This window comes from Ipomoea nil, unplaced genomic scaffold, assembly GCF_001879475.1.
Source record: "Ipomoea nil cultivar Tokyo-kokei standard unplaced genomic scaffold, Asagao_1.1 scaffold0298, whole genome shotgun sequence".
Lineage (NCBI taxonomy): Eukaryota > Viridiplantae > Streptophyta > Magnoliopsida > Solanales > Convolvulaceae > Ipomoea > Ipomoea nil.
The window spans coordinates 936,148-958,439 of record NW_017616726.1 but is presented as its reverse complement, the minus strand read 5'-3'; the positions used below and the strand labels follow the sequence as shown (position 1 = coordinate 958,439).

At 39.6% G+C, this 22,292-nt stretch overlaps 1 protein-coding gene and 1 long non-coding RNA gene across 3 annotated transcripts; both read right to left on the bottom strand.

The window, feature by feature from the left end:
- Positions 1-27: 27 nt before the first annotated feature.
- LOC109157778 lies at positions 28-21,895 on the bottom strand. The gene is made up of 4 exons (XR_002050286.1): positions 21,884-21,895; positions 15,590-15,597; positions 1,160-1,162; positions 28-105 (listed from the first exon to the last, which is right to left on the bottom strand). It is a non-coding gene; the product is annotated as an uncharacterized LOC109157778 (long non-coding RNA).
- On the bottom strand, positions 1,993-8,229 carry LOC109157768 (transcription initiation factor TFIID subunit 11). Of its 2 annotated transcripts, none has more exons than XM_019305615.1 (5): positions 7,930-8,229; positions 3,262-3,580; positions 2,737-2,824; positions 2,410-2,509; positions 1,993-2,331 (listed from the first exon to the last, which is right to left on the bottom strand). In XM_019305615.1, the coding sequence occupies exons 2-5, from the start codon at positions 3,570-3,572 to the stop codon at positions 2,204-2,206; spliced, it is 627 nt and encodes a 208-aa protein (XP_019161160.1). In that variant the 5' UTR covers positions 3,573-3,580; positions 7,930-8,229; the 3' UTR covers positions 1,993-2,203. The 2 variants fall into 2 exon arrangements, with proteins under 2 accessions (XP_019161160.1, XP_019161155.1); XM_019305610.1 differs by lacking the exon at positions 7,930-8,229 and adding an exon at positions 7,807-7,923.
- Positions 21,896-22,292: the final 397 nt, after the last annotated feature.

The window sequence follows — 22,292 nt, the reverse complement described above, 5'->3', positions numbered from 1 at the left end:
TATAAAATAGTTCTAATTTTAGTGTCAATAGGTTGAGATGGCCGAATTGGTCTAAGGTGCCAGATTAAGGTTCTGGTCCCGAAAGGGCGTGGGTTCAAATCCCAGCTGCTACATTCCTGTAATACAGATCAAACGTCGAAAAAGAAATTTGTTTGGTGACTTTGGTCATCTCACTCTCCATATTATTGTTTGTTTTATACATATTCCCAACTTTATTCCTGTAATAATTTTGTAAATTAAATTTGTTAGGTCCATGATTCCATGAATAATATATACTACTATGCCATGTACTAATTTTGTAAAATAAATTTGTTTGGTCCATGAATAATATATATTACTATGTCATTTAAAATGGAGAAGAGAAAGCATGTATCAACTAGTAATATTTTAACTTTTTCTTGGATGATGGTTTATTTGACTAGATTCATTATGAAATTGGGTTGTCAATTTGTTTGGATAAAATTAAACAAATACGATGATAGGTCGCAAGTCCTATTTCAGTCTGTAATGAAAAATATTGAAAAGTATGCACAATGAAAAAGCTTAAGATACTAGTCAAGGCCCAATAAAGGGTTTATTACAATTTTAGACGAATTAGGCAAGTTGCTTCATAAAAAGTAGACAATGAACTAAGGAAGTCAAGTCTCCGCTAAGTGATAATAATGTTTGAAGGGGAAAACCGTTAATTTATACAGTAGTATTTTTGGAGTTGAAAATAGTGAGAGATGAGTGAACAACAATCTCTAGGAATTTCAGACCACACATGCATCCCGTGACATCCAATCACCCACCTCTCTATTCACATACCCCTTGAGCCTAATTGTCTGTTGGTAATAACTGACAGCCAACTACACCAACTGGCCACACTTTGCCATCCCCCATCACACTCTTAGCCAAGCGCGAGGGTGCTGACTGGCATCTCTACCGTCAAGAGAGGGGCAAAAAGGTGTCCCTACTGTTCGCCCCTCCTTTCTTCCCCCTTACACCCTCTTTTTTTCATTATTTGCCAAACAACTATCTAACCCATCTTCCTAGTCTTTACGCCATGGGATCGCCACCCTTTAGCCCCAAACTTTTCCCTTTTCACTTTACACCATTTCTTAAGTCTTTGAGCTCCCAACCCCTTAATTTCCCTCCTTAGCTCAATTCACGCCGTAACTCTCTCCCCTTCTTCTATAGATCCCCAAAACCATGCACACGAGTTCCAATCATACAAGTTGAACTAATTATACATCTTCATATACCTAACAACTTTTCCTGAATCAAATTACCAATTTGATCTCCCTGCTCATCCCTTTTTCCAATCCATGGTGCAATTTAATTCGAATTTAAGGCCAAGTATCAAATTCCACATAGATTGTTACTTCCTTTGCTTAATTTTCATCTCTATGGCTTCCCTCCTTGTTACTATTTTTAATGGGCTTTTGGTGGAAGTGCAGAGAATTGCAAATTTGCAATTCCTTTCTTCTAATATGAAATTTTAGGGCCATAATTGGAATTCCAAACCCTCTAGAATTTTCAATTCCATGAATGTTAGGAAAAGAATTAGAGTTGTCAAGACAAAATAGTGGAATTGAATTCCTATTTTATTTCTCTCCTGTACAATTCTACCAAACCCGTTAACTTTCATCTATCAACTTATCTCCTCGTTACTACCATGAAATTACTTGGGTCAAGAGTTTTTCATTCTTCGTCTTATGGCATGGATTGAAACTAATTTTTTTAAAAGGAAAATGCTCTTTTCCCCTCTAGATTTTCCCCCATGATGTGACGTGCATTCATTGGGTGCCAATGAATTAACTTACCCCACCACAAATTAAAAAATAAATTTAACTATCAATAAGATGATGTCACATCAGGAGGAGTTTATAGCATTGTTCCTTTAAAAAAAAAAATAAAGCCTTCATCTGAACTACTTACCATATACAGGGCATGGAAGAAAGGAAATCAGAGAGGGAAAGAAATTAATTTAAGGCATTGCAGTGCAACCAATTTAAAGCATTAAGTATGAAGCATTGTGGGGAAGAAGAAACAAGTCAACATGAAACTCTTTCACATAAAATGGCAATACAAAAGCACTACTGTACCCCAACAACGTTTTCCAAAAGGATTTATCTCAATTCTACTAAGAAGCATTTTTCTATACCAAATGCTAAGCAAAGGAGAATAACAAAAACCTGCACAAGGACCATTGAATATTTGTCTAGCGAAAGAGTCGTGGGGCAGATCTTCTTGGAACCTTTCCCTCAAGTTTTAGTCGTCTATATGCTTCTCTAACGTGACATGGTCTAATAGGTCCGCTATCATTTCTCTCAGACATCACCATTCTAGCTGCATATAGGGTTTATACATGAGTGCCACATGCATGCGATGAATATATGGGAAGCTATGCAACAGAAGACTGCATACCTGTTTCAATGAGTTCACCAACAAACATTTTTGCAATACCAGACATCACAATCGTCATAGGCACAGAGATTTTCTGACTTCCTGTGATACTTACTAATAACTGCAGAAACAACATACACAACAAAAATGGTATAATAGATATCAGATGGTGCACAATTTATGATGTAACGAGTAAAATTATGATTACTCAGCAAAAAGTATACCAGGTCTGTATGTCCAACGTATTCATTCTAGTTTTATGCCGTTTTTAACATTTCACAGCTAGTGAAAACATACATGAACTAGCAAGAAAAGGAATAGCCATATGTAAAAGGGGGCACAACATACCCGCTTCATGTTAGACTTCTGAAATCCAGATCTTCGAAAAGATTCATACCTACTCATTTGTTCTCCAGTAAATTGAGATAAAATGGTCCTGAATAAAGATGCAAAAATGAATGAAGTATTACAATTAGAAATTAAAAAACAGCACAAGCACAACAAACGCATTTGTATATACATACATTTATAATTAGAGTGAGAAGAAGAGAGCTATTTGGTGCCATGCAACTCAATAAAATTATTTAATTTTTTGTTTTTGGGATGTGTAACCGATTTCAATTTCATAAATATATATTTCGCTTTGAGTGAGTTTCTTCTTCCCTTTTGTGTTCTAAAATCACATTCTTCATATCTGCCATAAGCACGGAGTTAGTAAAGCTTGAGTGGAACAAGTTCACTGCCAAACAGACTCAAATTAGCAGGAAGCACCTTTCGGATAAATTAAGATAGTCCAATTTGCCAAGCGTGGAAGTAGCACTTATGGTTTGACAGATAAAGTAAAATACAAGCTATCAAGTTATCATAACTTACTGCATTTTAGCCATCTTATCGGGGTCAGAACTAGATGCAAGCTTTCCTAGTTGCACCTCCATGTGCTCTTCCTCTTCCTCTTCATCATCTTCTTTGGGCTTGCCAGCAGTCCCAGTGGGAACTGTGGCAGCAACGGATGTTGAAGGGTTTTCAGGATGATTAATGGAAACAAATTCATCAGTTCCATGGTCATTGACAGTAATAGCAGCTTCATTTTGGGTTTCATTCTCCTCGGCAACTATAGGGGAATCAGGGGGTGATTCCTCTTGCTCCTCAAAAGCAGCTTCAAAAGGATCCTTGGATTGCTTCATTGAAGTATCTGTTTAACAATTATTATGACAGCAGAGCAAATGCACCATTCAGAAATGCCTATAACTCTATAAAGCTTGGAAAACACAAAGTCAACAGTGGAAAGCCAGTCTGCCAGTGTTGAAACTGATGGCATAAACTGTTCGCAACCAAATAAATAAATAAATAATACAGAATTCAAATACTAGAATAGTTCTAATTCAATTATTGAAGTTACCTAATATCTTATTAAATATTCATAAATTCTTCATAAATCTCATAATATAGCCTAAGCTCTAATTCCCATTTTAAGCTTGAATCTCTCAAGAAATGATTAGTGCAAGAAACTGAAAATAGAGGAAATTACATACAATTATTGGCACTTGCAAGAAATTGGAAATGGGAAGTACAATAAATTTATATGAATTTATTGTTAGTAAAAAGCTGAAATTGATAAAGACTTACTAAATACCCAACAGTCCAAAATGCAAAAGAGGACCTTTAAGATCTCTCTTATATACCTCAAATCCAAGGTGCCAAAAAGTGCTATCTGTTTGCCCAAATATTGAGAGATTAGGTTTCTATTTTCTAGAATGAATTACAATATCTTAGATGAGTTACATCCTACCAGGTATAATTGGGTAATTATAACGTGTGTTGCTAGAGTTTGGAATACACAGCCCTAAATTGTGACATTTTCCATTAAGACATGCATATAATTGTGGTGCAAGTTATTATGGATCTTAAGTGGTGACATTAAGGTTGCAACGAAAATAACAGTTTTTGTTAAAAAGCCTATATTGATGGCATATAAGGCTATATAAGTGTAGGTCCTGCCACTGCTTAGCTACTCTGGTTATCTGAAATACACAATCTATACTGAACAAGAGATTGAGTGGGAGACACATTATTCTCTAAAGCTCTACATTGATTTTGGCATCAACTCAGGCAACTACGGTCTACAACAGCAAACCCTGCCATAATTCAAAGGCAATACTAAGACACAACTACGACTGGAGGTTAGATCATGCAATTCTAAGCACACAATTATGGCTGAAGGTTAAATCCTAATTGTATACATATAGATTTTTGTATGAATATTGTATGTTTTTTGTATTTTGCAAACATAAATTTCACCAGAAAACATCACCCACCAAAATGTATGTCAAAGTACTCGGGAGGCGTAAGTATACTCCAACCTCTAGGATGTGGTGCAAGTTGTTATGGCTCTTAAGTGGTGACATTAAGGTTGTAACAAAAATAACAGTTTTTGTTACAAGCCTATACTGATGGCATGTAAGGCTATATAAGTGTAGGTCCTGCCACTGCTTAGCTACTCTGGTTATCTGAAATACACAATCTATACTGAACAAGAGATTGAGTGGGAGACACATTATTCTCTAAAGCTCTACATTGATTTTGGCATCAACTCAGGCAACTACGGTCTACAACAGCAAACCCTGCCATAATTCAAAGGCAATACTAAGACACAACTACGACTGGAGGTTAGATCATGCAATTCTAAGCACACAATTATGGCTGAAGGTTAAATCCTAATTGTATACATATAGATTTTTGTATGAATATTGTATGTTTTTTGTATTTTGCAAACATAAATTTCACCAGAAAACATCACCCACCAAAATGTATGTCAAAGTACTCGGGAGGCGTAAGTATACTCCAACCTCTAGGATGTGGTGCAAGTTGTTATGGCTCTTAAGTGGTGACATTAAGGTTGTAACAAAAATAACAGTTTTTGTTACAAGCCTATACTGATGGCATGTAAGGCTATATAAGTGTAGGTCCTGCCACTGCTTAGCTACTCTGGTTATCTGAAATACACAATCTATACTGAACAAGAGATTGAGTGGGAGACACATTATTCTCTAAAGCTCTACATTGATTTTGGCATCAACTCAGGCAACTACGGTCTACAACAGCAAACCCTGCCATAATTCAAAGGCAATACTAAGACACAACTACGACTGGAGGTTAGATCATGCAATTCTAAGCACACAATTATGGCTGAAGGTTAAATCCTAATTGTATACATATAGATTTTTGTATGAATATTGTATGTTTTTTGTATTTTGCAAACATAAATTTCACCAGAAAACATCACCCACCAAAATGTATGTCAAAGTACTCGGGAGGCGTAAGTATACTCCAACCTCTAGGATGTGGTGCAAGTTGTTATGGCTCTTAAGTGGTGACATTAAGGTTGTAACAAAAATAACAGTTTTTGTTACAAGCCTATACTGATGGCATGTAAGGCTATATAAGTGTAGGTCCTGCCACTGCTTAGCTACTCTGGTTATCTGAAATACACAATCTATACTGAACAAGAGATTGAGTGGGAGACACATTATTCTCTAAAGCTCTACATTGATTTTGGCATCAACTCAGGCAACTACGGTCTACAACAGCAAACCCTGCCATAATTCAAAGGCAATACTAAGACACAACTACGACTGGAGGTTAGATCATGCAATTCTAAGCACACAATTATGGCTGAAGGTTAAATCCTAATTGTATACATATAGATTTTTGTATGAATATTGTATGTTTTTTGTATTTTGCAAACATAAATTTCACCAGAAAACATCACCCACCAAAATGTATGTCAAAGTACTCGGGAGGCGTAAGTATACTCCAACCTCTAGGATGTGGTGCAAGTTGTTATGGCTCTTAAGTGGTGACATTAAGGTTGTAACAAAAATAACAGTTTTTGTTACAAGCCTATACTGATGGCATGTAAGGCTATATAAGTGTAGGTCCTGGCGTCCTGTCACTGCTCTGGTTACCTGAAATACACCGTTTATACTGAACCGGAGATTGAGTGGGAGATACATTATTCTCTAAAGCTCTACATTGATTTTGGCATCAATTCAGGCAACTACGGTCTACAACAGCAAACTCTGCCGTAATCCAAAGGCAATACTAAGACACAACTACAGCTGGAAGTTAGATCATACAATTAACAATTCTAAGCACACAATTATGGCTGGAGGTTAAATCCTAATTGTATACATATAGATTTTTGTATGAATATTGTATGTCTTTTTGTATTCTGCAAACATAAATTTCACCAAAAAACCTCACCCACCAAAATGGATGTTGAAGTACTCGGGAGGCGTAAATACACTCCAACCTCTAGGATATTTCTCAGCTTATTCAATTATTCTAATTTGACCCTCAGATTTCAAATCTCAACAAACAATTTCCATGGGCACCATTTAGAGACTTGAACGCTGAAATGAGGGAAAATAAAATCAAACCTATAAATTGAGATGCTGTAAAATCATCTACATGAATATAGAAACAGTGAAACACTACAAATTAGTAAAGTTTGATACCTTAATATGGAGATACTTTCTGATGGCTCGAGCTCGAGCGTTAAAATTGAAGCTTGAGCTCAGCTCATCAAATTTTTATATAGCTCGAGCTCTCCTAGATCAGCTCGATTGGCTCAAGTGTTCGAGCTCGAGCTTGAACTCGACTCGAGCTTGAGTTGGAGATCAACTCGATTGGCTCAAATTGAGCTCGAGTTTGAATCATATTGCTCGAACGTCCAAGCTCAAGTTCGAGCTCGAGTTCGACCTATTTAACTTCATGCTTCAATTAATAATATAAATTGTTGTATCCACTATCCACACAATATGCAGCCTGTGCGTTTGGGGAAAGGGGAGGGATTACTAGATTTAAGCAGTGATGCTAGAGGAAAATGTCATACTAAGATGTATTTTCCAAGTATTCAAAGAACTGAAACTTTATATAGAAGATTTGGGTAAATAGCATCATCAATTGCATTAACAAATTCATGAATACAACGCTAAATATATGAAATATGCAACAGAGATCAGATGGTAGTGCATGTTCTGAAACATCACTGAAACATACAGATTTAGGTGGATAAGAATCATCTCACCTCCTTGCATATCTGTGCATAAGTTTCTAACTAGAAGTAATTCAATGTCAAAAAGCAACTGAAAACAGGCAAAATTGAATCAGAAACGACATGCCAATCACCATGTTGAATCAATGGAGGCAACTAAGACTGGGGCGACAAACAACAATCATCATCTTACTTGTTTGCACCAGTTAACAAAATCTAAAGTGTGAAAAAAAAAATGTGGATTGAAGATCTTCGTTTCATTCATATGCATCTACATATGAAATCACATACATACACCACCACCAGATGGATCTTAGGCCAATTAATTAGCAGCTCTCTTCTCACTTTCTCAGTACTCACACCATATTTGCGGCTCGTGAATTGGGGTTCACAGTCATGGACACTAAACTCTTTTCCAAATCTTCGAAGAACACAAAGAACGGAAAACAAGTACATTAGACCTGGATTCAATCGAGAAGACATACCCAGTACAGCAGATTCGCAGGGGAGGGCGGGAGGCGGCGGCGGCGGCGTCGTCGACTTCTAGCTTCGTCGTCGGCCTTGGCTTCTGCTTGCTTCGTCGTCTGTTGTCGTCTTCGTCGCAGATTCGCAGGGAGGGCGGGAGGCGGCGTTTTGGGCCTTGGGGCTTGACTTCGTCGTCGACCGTCGAATTCGCAGGGAATCGTCGACCGTCGTAGCAGAGTTTGGAGGAGCGACAGACGGACAGAGAATACTAGAATAGGCAGAGATACAGTGTTCGCAGGGATTTGAGCTCGAGTTTGCTTGATTAGTAGTTTATTTTAGTTGTGGGTTTTGAATAGTTTTTGTAAGTTTAATTAGAAAAGAAATAAAAAATGTGGGTGAAAAAGAAAAAATAAAATAAAATCTGACATTTAAAATAAAATACAGTAAAAAGTAGTGCGAAAGTCATAGTGGTCGCCAGCTTACCCCTCCCCCACCCCCCATTGACGCCCCCCACGCGCCCACTATGGATGTGAATTGCGCCTAACGAGCATTCAAAGCGTTTCTTTTTTTTTTTCCCTGCTATAAACTTGGTCTTTGCAAGGAAATTGTTTTTCTTAAAACCAATGCCTACCATCAGTTGAGCTCCACAATACTGTTCCAAAAATTGCTTATGAACCGTTGGTGGTGATGCTCTTAGGAAACGAGTCGGTTCAAGTTTAAAATTAACTGAATTTGAGTCAAGTTTTTATTGAGCAGCTCGCGAACGGTTCGACTCATTTGCACTCATACTCCAAAATTAAAATTCACCCCCTTTATATAATTATATATAAGGGCATGATACTTGATACACTAGTCCGATGGACAAAACTCATTTTAGCAGCTCTACTCTTCATCTTTGAATTATTTTTACAGACATTTTTTACTCTTAAATCATTACTAAGGTAGCTCTTTTCAACCGCAACGAAATTAAATTATTAAAGAGTTTTACAAACCATAAAATAAGAGTGACAATCTTATTACTTTACAATTCTAACTTTTTAGGAGGCGTTTAGGTAATCTTAGATTACATAGGTAATGTGAGCATGGTAATATTAGATTATCTTGTTTGGTTCAAGTTCTGAAATTGCCGGGTAATGTTATATTACCACAATGCTAACGTGGCTTAATATTTCAAGGTAATCTAATTACCTCCATTTTTTTAAGTAATCTAAGATTACCTTGAAATATTTCAAGTTTGCCATTGTTAACTAATCTTATTATAATAATAATCATAATTGATAACAACAACAACAACAACATATATAAAATAAATGTATGTTTATATAATCTAAGGGCATCCTCAATAGTGGGGTTTTTGTTGTTGTTTTTAAGAGTTTTTGTAAGTGTCGTTAGGAAAGAAAAAATGTAATGTAAGAGAAAAAAGAAAGAAAAAAAAAAACAATAAAGCTGATTAAAAAAAAAAATCAAAGTGGACCTTACATTTTTACAACGAGAAAATTTCAATTTTGGTCATATGACTATAGAGGCTTTGTTAATTTTAGCACATGATTTTCAAAAGTGTCAATTTAGTACCTTGACTATGCAATCTTTATCAATTTTGGTCACTCCGGTCAAATTGCCAATCAAATTTCGCCGGAAAAATTTAACAGTTAAAATAATGAGGGTATTTTAGTCATTTCACGTCTCTTCTTTCTTCTTCGGTGAATCCGTCGCAGCAGCACACCTTCCGATTTGACTCATGCATCTTTTTGATTGGCAATCCGTGTCATCTTCAGCCCCTTCCTTTTTATTATCATGATAATGATGGCGAAAATGAACATTGTTGCGCTTTTGACTAGGGAAAAAGTGTTTCGGTAAAGCTCGATAAAGGAGGAAAATATGTCCCCTTGACGTCGAATCTTAATTTTGGTACTAGCATTTGTCAATGGGCGAGAAAGCGAAACAACGAAAGAAAGAAAGTGTAAGCTATCTTCTTTATCCCCACGTTTCATGTACTGTGTTTTGAGCAAGATTGTTTTTTTTTTCTTTTTTTTTTTTTTTTCTGTATTTAAGGTTGTTGGGGGCTGAGTTTTGGGCAGAAAACGCGTATGAATCAGGGGGAAGGTGTGTCACAGGTTTTGGACCTGGAAACTGCGCTCAAAGATGGGATTTTGGGCGGTGGCGGTGGAGTGGTTTCCGCCGGGAAGAAGCTTAGTCTGGGAAAATGATTGAAGAGATGTGAATGACTAAAATACCCTCATTATTTTAACTGTTAAAATTTTTCGGCGATATTTGACAGGCAATTTGACCGGAGTGACCAAAATTGATAAAAATTACATAGTCAAGGTACTAAATTGACACTTTTGAAAGTCAGGTGTTGAAATTAACAAAGCTCCTATAGTCATATGATCAAATTTGAAATATTCTCTTTTTACAACACACAAGAAAGAGAGTGAGAGAGACAAGCAAAGGTGGACACCACATTTATGAAAAAACTCCATTTTAGCAGGAAGAGCTTGGCTTCTCCCTCTCTTCACTATCTCTCTTCCATGGTGTCAGTTTTTTCTTAAAAATTGTGAACAAACCCCTTAATGGGGATGCTCTAATATATATATATATATATATATATATATATATATATATATATATATATATATATATATATATATATATATATATATATATATATATATATATATATACACACACACACACACACACGCACACATCAATAATTTCATCTTTCGGTAGAATTGCATCCACCGAAAGGTGAAGATTTCAGGAGCATCCACTGAAAGGTGGAATTATTAATTTGACTTGCCGGTGGAAATGCATCCACGTGCCAAAAGGTAGAAAATTCACTTTTCGGTGGATGCAATTCCACCGGAAGGTGGAATTTTTAAATCCACCATTCGATGGGGATGCATCCACCGAATAGTGAATTTTACCACTTTTCGGTGACTATATATATATATATATATATATATATATATATATATATATATATATATATATGGGTGATCACATGTGGCCATGTTGTTAGGTGTGGTCATATGGCCAATTACAGGCCATTAGATTATATAGATCCAATGAATCACATTAATCAAGATTCTTCTAGTATTTTCGCGCACATTCTCCTACCCAACGAACTGTAAGGGTAAACTCGTCATAAGGCACCGGAATAGGGAAAATCACATTGTTGTGTGTTTTATTTGTGTAATTGCTGCATTATTAGCCTTACTCTAGTGTATTTGTAGATTCCCATTGGTGTCAAGTTCAAGTGCGACACCTTCCCGTGTGGTTAGTGCGGCCGCACCAATTGTTATACAAATATACGTAATCCATGTTAAGAAATGCACAACAAAAAACATACACAAATTAGGTACGCATCACCAAAAACGCGCCATTAGATATGAATAAATACACCATACAGTGTTCGGGAATACACTATTGGTGTATTTCACTATGGTGTGTTTTATTACACTATTGGTGCATGTTGTCAACACTGTTGGTGTATTTTGGAACCCGATCGCTATAAATGGCCACTGTAATTACCATAACACCCCCACGCTCGAAAATCATCAAATCCTCAAAATTAGCCACTACCATTAGATTAAACTGATTCAACGACACAGATACGACTAGACCGCCACACCTAATGACATGACCACATATGAGCGTTCTTCTCTCTCTCTCTCTCTCTCTCTATATATATATATATATATATATATATATATATAGGGGTGATCACATGTGGCCATGTTGTTAGGTGTGGTCATATGGTCAATTACAGGCCATTAGATTAGATAAATCCAATAAATCACATTAATTAAGATTCTTCTAGTATTTTCGCGCACATTCTCCTACCCAGCGAACTGCAAGGGTAAACTCGTCATAAGGCATCGGAATAGGGAAAATCACATTCTTGTGTGTTTTATTTGTGTAATTGGTGCATTATTAGCCTTACTCTGGTGTATTTGTAGATTCCATTGGTGCCAAGTTCACGTGCGGCAACGCCTTCCTGTGTGGTCAGTGTGGGCGCACCAATTGTTATGCAAATATACACAATCCATGTTATGAAATGCACAACAAAAAATATACACAAATTAGATACGCATCACCAAAAAACGCGCCATTAGATATGAATAAATACACCATACAGTGTTCGGAAATACACTATTAGTGTGTTTCACCGTGGTGTGTTTTATTACACTATTGGTGCATGTTGTCAACACTGTTGGTGTATTCTGGAACCCGACCGCTATAAATGGCCACTGTAATTACCATAACACCCCCACGCGCGAAAATCCTCATAATTAGCCACTGTCGTTAGATTAAACTAATTCAACGACACCGATACGACCAGACCGCCACACCTAATGACATAACCACATATGAGCGCTCTTATATATACATATATATATATATATATATATATATATATATGTATATATATATATATATATATGTATATATATATATATGTATATATGTATATGTATATATATATATATATATGTATATATATATATATATATATATGTATATATATATATATATATATATATATATATATATATATATATATGTATATATATATATATATATATATATATATATATATATATATATATATATATATATATATATATATATATATATATATATATATATATATATATATATATATATATATATATATATATATATATATATATATATATATATATATATATATATGGGAAAATGACACTTTTTCCCCTTGAATTATTCATGTAAGCACATTAGCCCCCTCAATTATTTTAAAAGTGGCGGTTTTTTCCCCTAATATATTTTATTGACATTTCTACCCTTAAAGTAAACATTTTATTTATTTTTCATTTTCAATAAATTATTGCGTATACATAGGGACGACCACGGTTCGATTCGAATTGAACCAGACACTATAGCAATCGAATTAAAAGTTTCCGGTTATGATTCAGATTCAGAACCCAATATTTTAATTTCAATTCATTAAAATTATGAATCAAAAAAACTGGATCCTGAACCGTGAACCGGCGGTTCTAGATCCGGTTAGCGATTTTGAACCGTCTTTATTTTTAAAATTTTAATTTTTTATTTTAAAATAGTCTAAATTCAACAATAAATGTATTTTATTTTTTTCAGTTTGGACCATGAACCGGTCGTCCCGGTTCACGATTTTAATAAAATCTAAATATCGGGTTTCGATTCTAAATTGTAATTAGAATATTTCAGTTTGATTTATATAGTGTCTGTTTGGTTTGAACCAACTTGTGGTCATAATTTGTTAGAGAAAAAAAATAAATGAAATATTTATTTTAAGGGTAAATATGTCCATTTAACATTTCAGGGGGAAAAACAGCCACTTGAATAATTCAGGGGGGAAAAGTGCTATATGTATATAACTTAGGGGGAAAAAGTGCCATTTTCCCTATATATATATATATATATATATATATATATATATATATATATATATATATATGTATATATATATATATATATATATATATATATATATATGTATATATATATACATATATATATATATATATATATATATATATATATATATATATATATATATAAATATATATATATTTATATATATATATATATATATATATATATATATATATATATATATATATATATATATATATGTATACATATACATATATATATATACATACATATATATATATATATATGATACATATATGTATGTATATATATATACCATATACATATATGTATATACATATATACATATACATATACATATGTATATATATATATATATATATATATGTATATATATATATATATATATATATATATATATACATATATATATATATATATATATATATATATATATATATATATATATATATATATATATATATATATATATATATATATATATATATATATATATGTATACATATATATATGTATATATATATATATATATAAATATATATATATATATATATATATATATATATATATAGGCTGCGAATCTTGTGCACCCCCTATATTAGATGAGGCCATGAGCCCCTTGTAATGTCCATTGATCTTATTATAATGGATGGCTAAGATTGTAGTTAATTTAGGTGGTAATTAAATCTATTCCACAATCACAGGGATATAAGGGTAATTGGATGATTGTTAATAATTAATGCACCATTTATGATCGCTAGCTGAATCATCCCACGCATTGGGTTCTCCAACCAAATGTAATTGCATATCAGCTTTACAATGGCTGATGCACGTTCCCTGGCGTTACCAAGCTCTGAGTGGAAGAACTAAGGACGGTAAGTGCATAGTGAACACCAACGATCTCCGGTGACCCCTTTGCAGGTATGTGCGTTCCTCATGTGTTGCGTGTGCGTATTCTCCCCCGCTCATTGTCCACGGTCTAAAAATAAGGGTGTGTGGCCCGCGCAATGTAGGGGTGCATGGTGATCGTTGGGGTGGGGTGTTGTCGTTAGATGGTAGCAGTATAAGTTGTGTGCTGTTTAGTGCGCGTAGGAGTTATTGTATGTGCATATTGTGGGTAATGATGGCTGACCGTGGGGGAATAAGGTACAATCCGGTTGGTGCGTAGACCACTCACTGCTGAATGAGTTGAGGGGTTGGGGGGGTGGGATGGAGGATGATCGTACAGAGGACTCTATCATCTTAAGGTTGGTGCATAACACAAAGTCAGAGCTGGATTTATATGGTTGGTGCGTATACAGCTCAGAGCTAGTGCGTGCAGACTGGCAACATTTCGATTTGTACATTTTTGTCTGAATTTTTTTTTTATCCGTATTATGTATAGTTATATTGTATAGCGTTAATAAATGTGGCACGTGTGGCATGTGCTCTAGGTATGGAACAGGCGGTTGATGCGGATCATTGTGTCATGGGGGCGTCGCCGAATGGGACACAGTTTTGGTTACCGGAATGCGACCAAACCCTGAAACCGGTAGTAGGGCAGTTGTTTGCGTCTTTGGAAGAAGGGGTTTCCTTCTAAAACAACTATGCCTCTGTGAGTGGCTTTGATGTGCGACGAAGTTCAGACAAAAGGAACGCCCGTGGTGCGATAACGAAGAAAAAACTTGTCTGTAACCATGAAGGTTACAAACAGCTGAGACCATCAGTGAGCACTAGCCCGGGACCAGTGTCCAAACCCACCCGCCGACGTCCGTCGAACCGAGTAGGATGCATGGCTAGGATTGTGTTCAAGAGGAATGCTGCCGGCAATTATGCGGTGAGGACCTTCGAAGAGAGGCACGCACACTGCTTGTGCGTTGAGGGCTACAAACCATTCCTGAAGGTCAACAGGAAGCTTGATATTGGTCACCAACAGTTCATAACTAACTGCGCCAAGGTCAACGTCGGAGCAAGTAAGAGTTTCGACATATACGCGGAGCTAGTTGGGGGAGTAGAGAACGTGGGAGCTACACAGTTGGATTTCAAGAACTACCGGAGGGATGTGTTGGCATACATGCACTTAGGGGATTGTCAGATGGTCCTGTCCAAATACCTAGATATTTAGGGCGATTACAGTGACATGTACTTCGAATACGAGGCGAACGAAGCGGACCAACTGACACGAATTTTCTGGGCGGATGGGTACGCACGTAGACAATACAGTGCGTTTGGGGACGTCGTTTCGTTTGATGCGACCTACAAAACTAATAGGTACGTCATTGGACATACGTTAATACCGTGACAGTTTATATTAATTTCGCGATGTGACTCATCCCAATTTAATAGATTGCATACAGCAATGTAGTTGCGTCGTTGGTTTATGCATTTGTTTGGTGTTGTGTGTGCGTAACGTTCTGTGTGTATGGTCTGTGCATCTGGGAGTATGTGACATGTGCTTCGCGCGACTGGTATTTGGCGTGTGCATACGCCTGGGCTGATTTGCTTTTCCGGTCTGAACTCATCCACTAATTACTGTCTGTTTTTTGTGTCCCCCTCTTGGCAGGTACAACCTCGTCTTTGTCCCGTTCACCGGCGTCGACAACCACAAGAAATGTGTTACATTCGCAGCAGCCCTCATCTCTCGGGAGGACGTGGACTCCTACTGTTGGGCATTAAGACACTTCAAGACCGCTATGGGCGGTGCGCCACCTATCGCAATGACGAATCAAGACCCTGCAATGAAGGTCGCGGTCGCGAAGGAATTCCCGGATACTCGCCACCGATATTGTATGTGGCATATAATGACGAAGGTGGGGGACAAAGTAAGCCATGACTTGGCCCGGAACGAGGAGTTCCGAAAGGAGCTGAATGCCGTCGTTTGGAATGACATCGCGACAGCTGAATATTTCGAGGAGGCATGGTGCAGTGTTATTGAGAAATATGGGCTGACTGACAATGCGTGGTTCAAGCGTATGTACGATGAGCGCGCATCCTGGGTTCCTGCATGCTTCGAAGGTGTTTTTATGGGGGGGCTGCTTCGTACTACATCCCGCTCCGAGGCCGAGAACAGAATTTTCAGAAGCAACACTAACAAGCACATATGTCTCACTGAATTTTTCATCAGGTTTGAGAGTACGGTCAGAAAGCAGCGGATAACCCAAAAGGAGCTTACAGGCGCAAGCGATGCACAGACCCCCCCCCCCCCCCCCCCCCCCCCCCCCGTTTAAGACACCACTGCCGATCGAACGAAGGGCAGCATCACTTTACACTTTAACTGTGTTCTACAATGTCCAACATGAGATCGTGGCAGGGTGTTTTGATTATCGAATGCGGTCATGTGCCGACGGTGGCGCCGTCACCACCTATGTGGTAGAGGATGAACACGCGACGCGGTACACGTTGACTTTTGAGAATGCCACCCATACGACCCACTGCCAATGTCGACTATACACAAGGATAGGCCTATTGTGCAGGCATGTGTTTGCCGTCTTGATGTATGAGCGTATAGAGAACATACCTCCTCAGCATGTCACCCCGCGGTGGACACGCACTGCCGTACAACATGCACCAACCGATGGTGGGCAGCCAGTGTCGGAACGCTTGGCATCGTCGTCACGTGGGGATTCAGCAGAGAGTAACGTGGTAAACACGTTTTATAAATGCTTAGGGCTGGCACAAGGTGACCACCAGAAATTGCATCACCTCGGTGAGGTTCTCGCGTCACTAGAAACTCAGTTGTGCGAAAATAGCAACGAACAGGCTGCTGTTGCGAGGGGAAAACGGGCGATAATGGAGTCCTACTGTGGCGCACTAGCCCCTGAATCAGTGTCCGTGCACCCGCCCCCTGTGGTTAGCAACAAGGGGTCAGGCAAACGACTAAGGTCTGCTAGAGAGATTGCCATGAAGGAGCTGAGCAAAAAAAAAACGCACATGCAAAACATGTGGTTTTGCGACTGGACACAATAGCCGAAGCTGCCCACAGAAATGACTACCGTGATACCATTTATAATATCTTAACGGGGCGTTACACACCCGTATTTGATGTCCAAACTTTTGCGAATTAATTTATGAACTCCTTTGATCTGGACTTAATTTAGTGAAAATGTCAGTTGTTTGGAATGAACTTGATATTACCATATGATGCATTTACCGCCCCCACCCCGCTATACAAGATAATTATGCCATAAAATGAAATCTGATTATTAATATGTTTTGGTCACTGCCTGTGCGTAGTCCGTATGCGACTGTGCATGACCGGAAACTGCATGGTTGTGGTTGCATCAGATTTCATTTTATGGTGCCTGACCTATCCATATGTAATTGTTCGTTCATTATTTTACATATAAACTAATGATGCTGGTTCGTTGCATTTTATATACTAACCGCTCGCTTGCCGGCATGTGCGTGGGATGTATGTGGCATGTGCACGTATGTAAACAATGGCGCATCAGTGCAACTGCATGATAGGCCACGCTGGTCTGTGAGATGATGGTGTGTGCTCGGGGCACATGAGGCGTGTGCGCATATGTGCACAGGGGTGGGCGCTGCGTTTGCGTGTTAGGCAAACGCTTGGTCTGTGCGCTGTATCCATGTGCGTGAGGTATATGTGGCATGTGCACATATGTACATAATGCCGCATCAGTGCGTGTGCATGATAGGCTACGCTGGTCTGAGCGATGTTGATATGTGCGTGGGGTGTATGTGGTATGTGCACATATGCGCACACGCCTCATAAGGGTGGGCGATGCGTGTGCGTTTTAGGCAAACGCTTGGTCTGTGCGCTGTATCCATGTGCGTGAGGTGTATGTAGCATGTGCATATATGTACCTAATGCCGCATCAGTGTGTGTGCATGTTAGGATACGCTGGTCTGTGCGATGTTGATATGTGCGTGGGGTGTATGTTGCATGTGCGCATATGTGCACTAAGGGTGGGACACTGCGTGTGCGTATTAGGCAACGACTGGTCTGTGCGATGCTGGTAGGTGCGTTGGGTGTATGTGGCATGTGCACATATGTACAGAAATGGGTGTAAGAGTTCGTGTGCATGATAGGCACTGGCCATGCTGTGCATTGACGGACTACGTAAATGCGCGGGCAGGGTAGCTTGTGCTTGAAAATCCTTAGGATATACATGTGCGTGTACATACATCGTTTGTGCGTAATACATGCCTGCCTGTGCGTGGATCATGCATTATGGAACAAAATAGTATAACCGACCAGTCATAGCACCTTAGTGTTCGTCAACAAAAAGATAACCGATAAGTTATAAAATACCTAGAATCACAAACATGGCATAACACAAAAAAAGTCCGCTATTTTAACGTTATAAAATTCTTGCGAAAAAAGTCATTCATTAACGGAAATAAATCAAGGAGCATCACCAACCGGGCTGGAGACACGTGCGATAATCGATTTCCGATGGGCGTTGCTATGGAACATCAGAATATCCGCCATGAATCGAACGCGTAGAGCGCTTAATGCGCGTGCGTCTCCCCTACGGAGACCGCAATCCCATGACGCATACAGCTGTCCCACGTGACTCTCCATATGTCGCATCGCAAACACGCTACAGTCTATTTTGTTGGTAGAATCGCGCCATGGTAGTCGGATCCTCCGCGGGATCAGCTGGGTGACCTTCATAAACAGCGCGCCTACTCCAGCATCCTCGAAGAAGACGGACAGCAGCTCATGCTATAAAAATGATACCCCGTCAGCCAAAACAGAGACATTTTAACTAACAACACACTCATATGTAAATACGCCCCCCACATACCACAGCGCCAGGGGTGTATCCATATTTCGCTAGTGAGAGATCCCCTGCCGATGAATTATCAATGACGTCCAGCCGCATGCGCCGGAAGTCCACTGAAATGGCGTAATAGTGCCAAGCGTGGAGTATCAGAAAAAGAATCTGCATATCATTTGAATAATTATTGCACCGGACGCACTAAGGGGGTAAAAGGGGCGCAACTACCGGATCAGCGCTCAATATGTGCATGGGGAGCATCACTTACAATGTCAATGTCGTCCCACGCGCTGTAAAGAGAGCCCTTCAACTCGTCCACCATGCTCTCCGTGAACCATTCCAGTCGCCGATCCCATGAAGCCGACACATCAACCGCGGTGTACAACTAATACAAATATAAAACACGTCACTTTATTATACCGTTATCCAACCCGCTGCCTTTGGGTGAAAATAGGTACTGGTATCTTTACCATTGCGGTTGCAGACACAAATAATCTGGACGGTGCGTGCGCGGCCTTGAATCTCTCCCTGGCATTCAACACGCACGACCAAACGTTTATTACGCCAACCAGCACATCGTTGCCCTCCAACAGTGATACAAATTCAGCCCGGCGTGCAGACCGTCCCCGAAAATAAAACAACTCCTCATCTCTGCGCGGATCAAGAATACAAATGTGTGTGACCCCCACCCCAGTTACGTTAGAACAATATACACAACAACGCTATTGTTACTTTCATGTCACGGTCGGCGGATATAGCTAGCCAGTCATACACTGCTTGCGCATCAGGCCTGGAGTTGGGGATGGACAGCGCAGCCCGTGCGCGTGTCCGATGGTTATATGAGTTCAGATCTAGTGTCCTAAGTGCGTGTACGTTAGGAAAATTCTGCCGGGGCTGTTTCGTTGGAGCATGACATTGTGGAGGACTGGAAATCGCGGCAGACAGCTTGGTGTTCGGTAAACGTCGCTGCGAGGCAAAGAAAATATACAACAGATTAAGTATTAATATTATTAAGCTAATCATACCAAACTGAACATACTGAACATACCAATAGCGGGGTATAATGGTTTTCTGCATTATCAATGGCAACCTCATGCCGGCCCCGTTTTGATACTCCCCGGTGAGTGCCATCATGGCCAACTGTGGCAGGGGCGCGGGGAGTAGATAGCTTAGTCGGTTTTGCGCCTACCTACAATACAAAGTAAAACGAAATAAATACGGGTGATGGGGAAAGGAGAAAACACTCTGATCATGCACATGGCCACTGTGTCCCCCCTGCGCACTCACATTTACCCTATCACGCACTGGGCACTATGCGTGCGTGCATAGACGCACGATACACCTGTCCACCACCACCCCACATTCTGACTCGACTCATTGGCCGAGTCTCCAATGGACGCACAGACCCCCCTCTTTCACTAGTCGGTGCACACGCCGTTGGCTACCCGCGCATATATACATGCATCATGCTTGATATGCACACGCTGGCATGCACGCATCTACCAGAGCGGCAACGCACAGGCCTGCCCGTTATCTTATTTTGCACATGCATTGGCCCCGTTACCAGCGTGTGTGCCTCCATGCACATGCCCCCCCTCCCTCGCACACACCAGCACCAACAAAGCGAAGTGTGCCCGCTATTTTGCGCGCGAGTGGCACGATTATGAACGCGCGGGTCCAGCAGTTGTGCTTATATAGACACTTGGAGTTGCGCTAGCTTGTGTCATTTGTATCACTCCTCGAGTGAGCGCGATCGCGTGTGCGGCAACCGTTATATACTTATATTATTTTAAAGAAATGGGGCAGATGAACACCCGCGCAGCATGATATTCGGAGAACGCGCGGCATACTCTCGGACAATTGCATCCACCACCTCCCAACATTGGGTGGGTAGATCCTGCGACAGCCCAAATCCCACCGAAGATACTCCCTGTGTCAACCCAAGACTGAAAGATGGAATACCTGCTTCATCCTATTCAACAAAACACAGCATGCAACCACATATAAAACCACACATTCAAAAAAAAAAATAATCGTACGAACATAGTATAACATCATAACGCCCTAACTGGGCGTACACCATTAATGCACAAAAAAAGTTCCTGTCCTCGCACCATGAAAATATTACTAAAAACCCCCCCCCCCTGTGCATACCACCATACACAACAAAAAATAATATCAGTTATAGGGATGGGGGTAAAAAAAAGTACAAACCACATATACACGTTATAGACATGCCAGAATATTTAAAACCTAATAACGCCTAGCTTTTCTGCGCCGGCGTACCACCTTACTTACAGCATTCTTACTACCAGCTGCAGCCCCCCCGTCCTGCGGTTCACTAACATCCGCTGCTGCGCACTGACCAACCGCCGCAGACTGACCCTCCGCTGCAGGCTCGGTGGAGTTATGCTGTGCCTCCCCGTCAACCTCGGGCGGCCGTACTTCTTCAGCACCTTTATTCTGTTAAGCAGCGATAACAACCGCATCAACCGCATCTAAATTCGCCGGGTTCGTCCACATCTCATCATCGCTCAGCAGTCCGGTGCCTCGCACTTCAACAGGAATTATCACACCGGAGGATCCACCCTCGTCCGTCAATCGCATGAAGGCCCGGGCACCAGCCAGAAGCCTAGCAAAGCCTTCCGTGGGCCGGGGGAGGTCGTTGTGCTGTTCCATGAAATGAACCATGTCCTCTAAAGCATCAGTTAACATGTTGGTCTTCTCAACATATATTTCAGCATCGGTCTGCAGAGATGAAACTCATTTCAGTAGCGCATATATGTCACTTACTACTGCGTACTGTTATGGCCCCGTATGCACATACTACTGCCCCTGTAAACACAGACCACATCTACCAATACCCCTCCCACATATATACGACGCACAGATGCAGTAACCATCCACATAGTATACACCAACCCCCTACCCCCCCACCACATGCAAAATCCTATAAAAATCTATATGCACTTACTATGACCCCCCATTTTTGGAAACACCTAACAATTTACCTTTGCAGGAGCATCGACCATGGGTGGATTAATCTCCCCCTATGCATCCAACCCCTAAGGTGCATTTTATACGAAAACAACAAAATTAGAGAATATCGCAAAACAACATAATAGTGGAATGTGACCACCAAGGTACATATTTTTGCCAATACCTCCGGGATATACGGGCCAACAACCTCGCCGAGTCTAAATCCACCAGCC